At 32.9% G+C, this 11,260-nt stretch overlaps 1 protein-coding gene across 2 annotated transcripts in view; it reads left to right on the forward strand.

Moving 5' to 3' along the window:
- LOC106458408 (probable 3',5'-cyclic phosphodiesterase pde-5) overlaps window positions 1–11,260 on the forward strand; it is a 99,450-nt gene that overhangs the window by 65,796 nt on the left and 22,394 nt on the right. For both annotated transcript variants that reach the window (XM_022384617.1, XM_022384618.1), the window contains exons 13-16: window positions 2,012–2,163; window positions 4,857–4,949; window positions 8,570–8,638; window positions 9,241–9,355. In XM_022384617.1, the coding sequence (XP_022240325.1) occupies window positions 2,012–2,163; window positions 4,857–4,949; window positions 8,570–8,638; window positions 9,241–9,355 (429 nt within the window). The remainder of the gene's footprint in view (window positions 1–2,011; window positions 2,164–4,856; window positions 4,950–8,569; window positions 8,639–9,240; window positions 9,356–11,260) is intronic.

An 11,260-nucleotide genomic window follows, 5' to 3' on the forward strand; every position in this document is an offset into this window, starting at 1 on the left:
AACAAATCGGGAAGGAAAAAAAATCTTACTTAGATAAAATTATTATTTCGTTTACCACAATGAACATTTTTTTATTATTATGTTCGTTAACAAAAATATAAATTAACTGAAGAAAAAGGAAGAAGATTGATGTCAGACGAATATGTATCCTCATTCATCCTGATTTTGTGAGTGTGCTTGTGTGAAATCTATGTCTTTTAGTCTCAAAACTACATGTTGTGGTCTTTCTTTTATGTATTGCGTTATGACATTTTGTTAAAAATCTTTACGTGATAAAAAAATGAATATTGAATATTATTTTCGAAATCTGGGTAGCTGAATTATGGAAAATCTGTTATTAAAACCAAAACAACTTTTATGGAGTTTAAATTTACAGGCCTATGATATTAGCGATGAAATGGACAGGGTATATATATATATATTTGAAAAGTGACCTAGGTTTGACTGAACTTGAGACAGTTTGTTGGAGACTGATATTATAAATTAGGATATGTCTGAACTTGTGACCGATGTTATCAGTACCATCTGGAAAGAACTAACTCTGTATACGAATATTATTAGTTGTATTCTAAAAGGAAATCGTAAATCTCGTACATATTTCATGTGTTTGTAAAGTTGATGTAGGTTTAAGGTGTACGTAGAAATCATACATAATAAAAGTAACAAGTAGAATTTAATCGATCATAGACAAACTCTTACATTAAAAAATAAATTCTTCCTTATATAATCTTTGACAACTTTGTTCGTGATGATGCTTGTACTATATTCTGTCTCTGTCAAATTTAGCATAAAAGGCTAAGATTAGCCACTAACATACACGCTACAGGATATATTGAATATATTGGTATACGTTTTTCTTGAACTTAAATTTTATGAAGTTCGGTTCAAGGATCCTTTCTTCCTTGGTTAGTATGTCTATTAAACCATTAGTCATCATACAAATAGTAAAGAGAGTGAAGGTCATAAACACATTGGCAATCTGTCATAAATACTAAACGCATACGATGGGTGTACAGAGAAATCAGCATCATGTTTTGTAAATGAAGATCCGTCTGGAAGATGAACACGACGGATATTCCTCATCCGAATATAATGATTTTACATAATAACTTGATTTGTAATTAAAGGTCCTTTTTAGGACCATCAAATCTTGAGGAAGAAAATGTCATGAATGTACATTTATTGTTTTGTATCATAATATCAAGTGAAATAATAGATAAAGTAGTTTTTCGTTATTTAAATGAGACTTAAAGTATAGTGAACATACAATTTATTTTTTAATTGTAAACTATATTCTATAATAATAAACATTGTACAGCAAATGTGTTGGATTTATGAAATGTGAAAGAATATATGTTTTTTTTTTGTAGACCATAACTTATTGTGATAAATAGTAATAACAACAAAATTGGGAGATTTTGGCAAGAAATTTTTCATTGATAACATCAACTATTTACAAATTTTTGTTTAATCTTAAATGGTAGGACACATTACAATTGTCAACTTCATATAGCAAAATTGATACAGCATTTATATATATTACTGAGCTCTGCGAAATACAAGGACTGTACACAAACGTTTTCGGTTACAAACTGTATTCATTTGTGTTGTGTGAAAAATGTAACTGATGCTTTGTTGAACTAATAAGTTTAAATGTTATAATTCACAGGCCTGTGTTATGAGAGCAGAAATGTTTGATTTGTCAAATATGAAATCAAATTAAAACGTACCTTAAATCTAGAAATATGAAAAAGAATATCAAGATTTTCCTGGGGTTTTATATAAACTAGAATTGATATAAGCCTAAACCATAATATTTAATTTGTTATCACGGATAATAGGCAATTTTTGCCTTACTCTACATGTGTGTGTCATCTTTAAATAGAACAGAAGTATTTATACTAAAACACTTATTCTAAGCAATATTTTCACTTTCTATATACTTTCTTGCTGATTTTAAACCTGTTGGCCTTGTTGGTTATTGAAATATTTTATATATATTGTTTTACAGACATTCGCACAGAAACTTGTAAACGCCGACCGGGCTTCCCTTTTTCTGGTAGACAGACGCTCTAAAGAATTGTATGCTCGAATATTTGACGTCAGCGGAGACCAAGAGGATGAATCTGCCAAGACCATTTTAGAAGCTTCGAACGAAATACGGCAAGAAAAGACATGATTATAAAATTGCCTCCTAATCTATTAACATATTTCATGATCATATTCGAAAGATCTATTATCTGGAAATTTTATATTCTTCATATCCATAAAAAAACTAAAAGTTAAGGACACTAATCTGAAAGTTTAAATCCGGAATGTAGCATTCAGTTGGTCCATTTTGTTGAATTGATTAATTTATGGATTAGCATTCACGGAATAATAAGATTTCTTACAGTAGATTTGGTGGGCGGAGAAAGTAACCAATGATTTGAAACTTCATGGTATTATTGTTACACAAGTCGATAAGTAAATGTTCTACATCATGCTACAGATACATATCATTCAAAAAATAATAGCTGTTACTATTGTTTTTTTGTTGATAGAGTTTATTTGGAAAGGGGAATTGTGTGTATACCATTAGTTTTCAAAACATAGCGTTTGTGGTGTTTTCGGTATAAAAAAAAACAACGTCTCTTTCTTTATGTGTGCCCCCCCCCCCAGTGGCACATCGGTATGTCTTCGCACTTACAACACTAGAAACCGGGTTTCGATACCCGTGGTGGGCAGAGCACAGATAGCACATTGTGTTGCTTTGTGCTTAACTACAAACTCCCTTTGTGTGATCAACCGAACTTTGTAATGCTTATCCTCTTATCGTAACCTATAAGGTTAATGGTTAGACAAACCTGATAATCTTTAAAATAGTTTAGTTACGGTTGATGATGAAGAGCGACAAACCATCTTCGCCGTTTAGTTTCTTTAGTAATAAAAATCTCTGCTTTTTATACTTAGGAAGTCAGATAGTTCAAGTATGTATTATTTGATACTGAAGACGAAAGGCTGAAGACCTTCGAAACGTCATCCTTTACAGTTATGTGTCTATAACAGGCAGTTGCTGTCCATTCTACAAAGTTTCATATTGGGGGGGGGGGGGGGAACTGCAATTGCTGTAGTGTTGTTACGAGTTCCGTACTATTCTACAATTGCAACATGCACAGTAGTTGAAAGAGGGCCGAGGGTCGCCTGAAGAGGTAATCTTTTTTAACCACTCACACCACTATACAATAGTGTGTTGTCAGTCAGTCATTCAGTCAGTAGACTAAAATGATATCATGTAAGAAACACTTAACGTTGCAACGTGGCGTCAGTAAAACGTGCACATGCTATGAATCACGATAATAATTATGCGCTCTATAGGCTACAACACAGATTTACATATGAACTTGAAAAACAAGAATTAAAAATGTTTGTTACTCTTAATTTTGAAACAGAACACGTTCGGGTACCTTGCGGAAGTAGATTTAGTTTTAAATTACTAAACGTTAGCGGTTTCCATAAAGGCTGGTTAAACAAATGAGTACTGTGAACTACAAAATTTAATTAACTGTTGTAAATGTCTTGTTAAGCAAACGGCTATTTGGATTGCTGAACTATTGCGGGTGTTATAAAGAATTGATACCGAAATAGCTACCGAAAGAAGTGTGTATTTTAGAAAAAATAGGTAAATATTTTGTGCTGGTATTAACTACTAATCTGTTTCCTAACATGTTTTAATGCACTCGGCCGATCGAAGCCTAGTGGCTAGTATACCAAGTTGTGGCTCAAAAGATCGAGTCACGATATACTGCATAGCAAGATTCGCACTTCCATGTATGGAGGTGTTATAGTTGAGATAGTCAGTCCTGTTATTCTGACTGGTCAGAAGCTTTAAGTTAGAGAAGGCTATGTTTGAACTTTGGAGTCTCTGATCTGACCTTTTTAAAACACTGTATTATGTTGCATAAAGTTTCATCTTGGTTGGAAATGCAAATACTAATTTAACATATGCTAACTATTATAACTAAGTAATTCAGTTATCTTTATTGCGTGTAATCAATAAATTTCAAAATATCATACATTTTATAGTATAATAGTTATCATTGTCTAAAAAGTTAACTGCGAACTTCAGCTAAGAGCCAACATTTGGATTGAATTTTGTTGGTGTAAAATTTGGTTTGTTTGTTGTTAAGCGCAAATATGCACAATGGGTGGTATGTGCTATGTCTACTGTAGGGATCGAACCCGGAGTGTAGTTTTTCAAGCTTTCCGCTAAACTACCAGGGGAATGCTAATGTTATAAAATAGTTGTTTGTAGTGTTGTTAAGTGTTGGTCAATTCTTATTATTGATTTAATGAAACATGCTTGTTTCGAAATTGATATTGCTACAAGAGACACTTAGTGAATTAATTTATAGTTGTATTGTTTTTATCTATTTATGGCAAAGCTACTAAGACTACCTGCCGCCTTTCCTAATTTTTAACTACAGACCATAGGAAATACAGTCAGTTAGCAGCTCCATACCACCCATTTTAGGAACTGACTGATACTCTTATTGCTCACAGGGCTCGACATGGCCAGAACATTTTATTCTGTTTATGAATTGTTTTTTACCGCTTTGTCAGGATTGATGATAATTTCATTTTATCTTTTTTGTATTTCTCTGTAAGCTATATTATGCTCTAAATAGCACTATGCTAGGATTGAAACTGTATGCTGGACAAGAGAAATGTGAGTAACAGCAATATAAGAACGAGTAGATATTTTTAATATTTTTCTGATTAAATGTCATCGAAGAATACAATTTCATTATCCGTGACATAGAAACGTAACTTTTATTATTGGTTCACAAGTAAGGTTATTCTTTTTTTCTGTTTAGGTTTCCAATAGGGAAGGGAATTGCTGGCCACGTAGCACTGACAGGAAATTCCTTAAACATTCCAGATGTTTACGATGATGACAGGTTTAATAGGTAAGAAAAGAAAAAGCTCTAAACGTGCTCTTAATAACTATCGTTCTTGTGCTTAACAGTACCTTTGTAGTAGATGAGCAAATGATTACTTTATTCTATTCGATTTGCTATCTGGCGGAGAAGATAACAATGTATAGTTTTATATTAAATCTTCTATAGTCATTATGACAAGATTCCTTTCATTAATTATATTTAAGGCATTGTGATATTTTATTCCTTTAATATGTACACAAGCTAAAACGAAATGAAAACTCTGGTGTAAATAAGAATGCTTTGCCACTCATGGGAAAATTTTAACTAAATTTCATCTTTAATTAAAACTAAACAAGATTTGTGTCATCGACATTTTCGAATGAATTGACCGAGCTGTCTGTTAACGTAATACTAAAACTTAAACTTAATATCACAACACAGTGGATCAGATAAGTATTTTAACATTTTATATAATTACAGTTGTAGCAAATTAAGACATCTCCAAATTTTAAGATATTTTACAGTTAAATATAATGTATTGATATTTATCAAGACTCTAAGAAAACATACTTCAGACAGAATATACCCATCAGATGTTATATTTAAGCCGCCAGTTGTGGTATGTGATTTCATAGCACTTCTATGCAACTCTAAACAAATTCCCCAGAAGGTGGTTGATGAAGTAAAGCAGCTGTAAACTACAAAGTAAGCTTGTAACTGATTAATCAGAAAAGAATTGTATTTCGCAGACAGAATTATCAAGCTAAATGTGCGATGAATGCGAAATTCCTGAGCAGAATTTACTAAAAGGCATTATTTCTACTAAATATACACTACACTGGACCAAACTAAACACAATCGGGATTTGTAGTGTAAAGCTATGACTAGTCAAAACAGTTTTATAAGATAATGCTAAGTACCCTTTCAATTTATTTTTATGCGTATCAGGCTTCTGATGATCAATCATGTAATTGATTATTTAGCCTACGATTGTAAGTGAACATGTAACAGATGTTGTTTTACGTCTTTAAAATTCAGGATATTTCACTTCAATTTCGAGCATGATCATCATGAATAGCAAGAGCAAACTGGCAGTGATGCTGCATACCGATAATCAGAGTGCTATTAAGGTCCTGGAGTGCTTTGCTTTGAGCTAAATGCAGCTTATTTGGCGTCTGGCATAGAAACAATCCTTTTGAAGTCTGTTTCTAAACGTCTATCTACTGAGATGGCTCTAGTTTCGGCTACGAGCATCTAAGTCAGCCTCGAAGTTGGTAACCTACGATTGAAGTAAGCAAGAATTAATAGATAATAATCATCTGTTTGTGCTGTGGATGATGGTTTGTTCGTCCAGGGGTCAGAATAAATGTACCATTGATTTAGAAGTGGCTTCACATTCTGCTAGCGATGCACTGATAATCTTGTAGCTAATTTGCAACAGCCTGTTATGATAAATCGACTTCAAGTGTCCAAACAATTCATCATATCAGAGAAAAATTGAAAAGTCTTTTTTTTTAATGTCTCCGCAGAGAGACATAATGTTTTTCTATTATCTCTTCTTCTATCTTCTTCTTCCAAACATTTTTCAATCGACTGTTATTACTTCATTTCTCAGCGGATTGACTTGAAACTTGATAGGGTTATACATTGATTCAATACGCCCAGAAAACATTTTTGTTTTAGTTAGGCCTTTTTAACGATTTTATGAGGTCAAAAGCCAAACAACACAAAAAGTTATTTTTGGGGGGCCCCTGTTTGGTCATATTTACAGCAATCAAGCTAGAAATTGGCACAAATAAAAAATTTTGTGTGTTCAACACACTGACATAAAAAATTGGATTTGCCCATTTTGCGTCCTTTTTTTACAGAATCAGGGATAAAAAGAAGCATAATTGTAGGATTTTTGGTCTATTTCTTGGATTTTGACCAATTTTAGTGGGATTTACAAAGTTACTCCTTGTAGATCCCAAATAGAGATATGGATAATTTTGGAACTTTTGTCTCTTGCTTAATTTTTCAGCAAGGAAAGCAAAATTTGGGGTTTTCGTGAACTATTCATTTTTATGACAACCAACTTACAAGAGGTCTTGTACAAAGATACCTCCTTGCAAATTCCAAGCAATGATATACACAGTTTTCAACTGTTCTTTGTTTTTCACGATTGTTCTGCTGTCAAAGTTGGCCATGTTGCATTTGCCCGCGAATGTTGGCCTCTTTGATTTTAGGCTGGCATAGTTCAATGTCTATGATTCACCTCAACGTATTAAATTTGAAAATATTGTGCAAGACCAATATACATGCATATATATATATGTGTGTGTGCGTGTGTATATATATATATATATGTGTGTGCGTGTGTATATATATATATGTGTGTGTGTATATATATATATATATGTGTGTGTGTGTGTATATATATATATGTGTGTGTGTATATATATATATGTGTGTGTGTGTGTATATATATATATATATATTATGTATTACAATTTTAAATGGTCTGAAATTGAATTAACTGATAATTTAAATTTAGTAGTTCAATTATGCTTTGGATTTGTATTTAAATAACTGACGATATATAGTCAGTTTACGATATTTGCCAACAAGATTGATACACACAGTTTTTAACACAAATACGTTTTAATATACACACAACAATACAATTTACAATAACAGTTATTACAAACAATGATTTATAAACAAAAGTTTCACAAACTTACAAACAATATAAAGTCTTCCTTTTACTTTTAGTCTGGAACTTCTTCGATATCTTATCGAGGGTTCACGATGAGCGAGTTAATTATGAGTTGATGTAGGTACGATTCGCCGGGAAGCTAGCTAGCTTTGTCCTTTGCCACACACACACACGCAGAATTTTCCACCGTTGAAGTTAGGTAATGTTTTCGTAAAAATACTAATGTCCGATGAGAATCCACTGAAGTTAAATGAATTGTAATGCTAGAAAATTGTAATGTAAAGATTTCTGGTCAAATATCTGAAGTTTTCCGATTGATAAGCGTTATAACAACCACAGTTATAGCTTTCGAAGTTTATAGCACACTGATTATAGCGAACTACTAATAGACACTCTCTTTGGCGCGGCGCGTTGGTTGTATTTATAGGCGTGGGAAGGTTTCTAAAAAAATTCAGATTATATAAAAATACTGAGCTATATTTAAACGTTTAAGTATATAGATATATTGTTGATTTTTGCTCTCGAGAATCTTCTGCAACTTTGGAGAATAGGCGGGAGTTTCGCAATACATATCTAAACAAACGTTGATACTAAAATAAATATATAACAACAAATTCGTTACAATATATGCTAAACAATCAGTCTTTTGCATCTCATACTATAGGTTCGACGATCAAGAGCCTGATGTGCATAACAATAAACTGACACGGTGTTTGAAATGATTTTATGAAAATGGTTGACTTTGTAGTTGTAATGCAACAAACTGCGACTGTGTTTTAGCTGTTTTGTAAAGTGTAGTGTTCACTATTATATTCCCCTATCATATTTAGAGGTTATGTTTTGAAAATAAATATAAGTAAATTAAAGTTGTCATCTTACTATACCAAATGCTAATATGTAATCTACAATTCACGTTAGTGATATACATATATATATATATATCTTTCAATAGGAAAGTAGATCAACAGACTGGTTACCGAACACGTAGCCTGCTGTGCATGCCAATCTTCATTAGAAACAAGTAAGCCTATTATGTGTGCTTTCAAAAATAAAGTTATCATGATTGCCTAATATTTTCTGTAATGAAGAAAGTAAGGTTGGCACCTTTATTAACATGAAGCAAGTGTATTGTATATGTCTATTTTTATCAGAAATAACTAAGTTTATAACACTTATTCATCTCAGTAAAAAGTTAATATAATATATATCCATCTTCATCATAAGTAAAGTAAATCATAAGAACGCAATGACTTCGTAATTAGAAACGAATGAAGTTAGTGTAGTGTGTATTACCACTCTTGATAGAAATAAAACGGATGCTTGTGTGTAACATTTGTGATGGAAGATGAGAAATATAATTTATTCCAATAGTATACTAAACACGAAGTAGATGATAATGATAAACTAATCAAAAACCTGTTTTTCAAAGACATGTTTTCTTAAGATTACGACCAGTCTACAAAGGGTCTTACAGCATCGAGTAAATTAGACTACATTTTAATTGTCTTGGACATCCTATGCTGTTTAACATGTAACATGGGAGCAGATGACATCGAACGACGTAAAATGTGGTGGAACATCTTTTACCTGGGGTTAGAATTATTTCTTTTTTTCTGCTTGTAGAGTTATCGGTGTCGTTCAGATGGTGAACAAAGAAAGTGGACCTTTCACAAAAACTGACGAAGAAGCTTTTGCTACATTTGCTACTTATTGTGGACTAGCTTTACATCATGCAAAGGTAATTTTGGTAAAATAAGCAATACTCATCTCGTTTTTTTCCTTTACACTATTACATTACAGACTTATATTAAGAATTTTGGGAAAGGTTGATTTAAAATTGGAATTTCAGAATACCAAAATATCAATTAAAGTAATTAAAAAGTTAAATCAATAAAAATATACTTTGTCTATTATATACTGTTTGTATTGGTTATGTATCACGCAGACAAGTTTATAATACATTTATAATATTACCTCCTATGTATCTTTCCTATAGTTAAGCACGTGTGCTGTGCATAACCAATGACTGTTTATTTCAGATAATCTCAGAAAACTACATAAGCGCTAGTTGTCCCCAAATTTGAGCTGATACACTAACGAGAATGGCCCCCAGTGGCACAGCAGTATATCTGTGGACTTACAACGCTAGAAACCGGGTTTCAATTCCCGTGGTGGGCAGAGCACAAATAATCCATTGTGTAGCTTTGTGCTTAACTACAAACTAACTAACTAACGAGAAGGAAGCTAGTTAACAATATCGACTGCCAACATAACTACAAGTTAACTAACTAACGAGAAGGAAGCTAGTTAACAGTATTAACTGCCAACATAACTACAAGTTAACTAACTAACGAGAAGGAAGCTAGTTAGCAGTATCAACTGCCAACATAACTACAAGTTAACTAACTAACGGGAAGGAAGCTAATTAGCAGTATCAAATGCCAACATAACTACAAGTTAACTAACTAACGAGAAGGAAGCTAGTTAACAGTATCAACTGCCAACACTTCGGCATCTCTAACTGAATAGAAGAACTTGAACATCATTTTTATAATCATGTCACAACACCAAAGCGCAGGTTGCCATTTCTCGGCAACGGTACACGAACCATAGACCCTCAGATTCATACTCCAGCACACGAGGTCGGAGCGTTTGCTTCCCACCATATAGAACAAAAAATTATAATTCTTATTTCTAGAAACACACAAAAAATATGTGCATTTATGTATTATGAAAATTTGAATCTAGAAATTTCCAAACAGAATTAACAATCTATGGGTCGCGGGTTCGAATCTGAACTCTGAGGGGGCGTTCTAATATAGCTGTCAATCCCACTATTCGTTGGTGAAAGAGTATCTCAAGATTTGTCGATGGGTGATGTTCCCTCTAGTTTATCATTGTTAAATTAGCAACGGCTAGTGCAGATAGCCCTCGAGTAGCTTTGCGCGAAGTTCAAAACAAACCAAACAAGTCTCAAAACTTGGCTACAGCGACATAAGAGCGTGGTGGGAACATGAGAAACTACAAGTGTCATTTTGAAGAAGAATGGAAACTAAAATTTTAGAAGTACAATATAGGAAAAATATGAAAATGAAAACAGTGGTAACTCAAAAGTGGTTATACAGTGAAGGTATGAAAACAATGGCTAATGAAAAGCACTATATTTCTGGTACTCATTATATGAAAGTTTTTGCTGAGTAACATATCAAACGAAATTGAAGAGACTAGCATTGGGTCGAGCTAGAAAAGTACTACTGTTACTAGTGAAAATACCAAAGTTCCGTTCCTGCTAACCTGTCTCAAAATTCGAAGAAACAACAGCATATCAAGACAATTATACATAGGACAACAAAGGGGAAGAGAAAAATATACATGTGTTTGTTTTTGGATTATCCAGCGAAATAACAAAACATTAATTCAAAGATGCAATGTTGTTGGTCAAAAATATATGCACAATTGTGAACGTTTGACTTTCCCAAAGCCGACAAGAGAAGGAAATGACATGTTGTTACACACGAAAACTAGTTAATAGAGAAAGGTACAAGAAAATATTTGCAGCAGAACTAAGGCAAAGACACTTTTGGCGCCCTCACCTCTGAATGTTTTGATTATTTGTTTTGTGACTCAGTACCCACTTAATGGC

Source organism: Limulus polyphemus, unplaced genomic scaffold (assembly GCF_000517525.1).
Source record: "Limulus polyphemus unplaced genomic scaffold, Limulus_polyphemus-2.1.2 Scaffold458, whole genome shotgun sequence".
Lineage (NCBI taxonomy): Eukaryota > Metazoa > Arthropoda > Merostomata > Xiphosura > Limulidae > Limulus > Limulus polyphemus.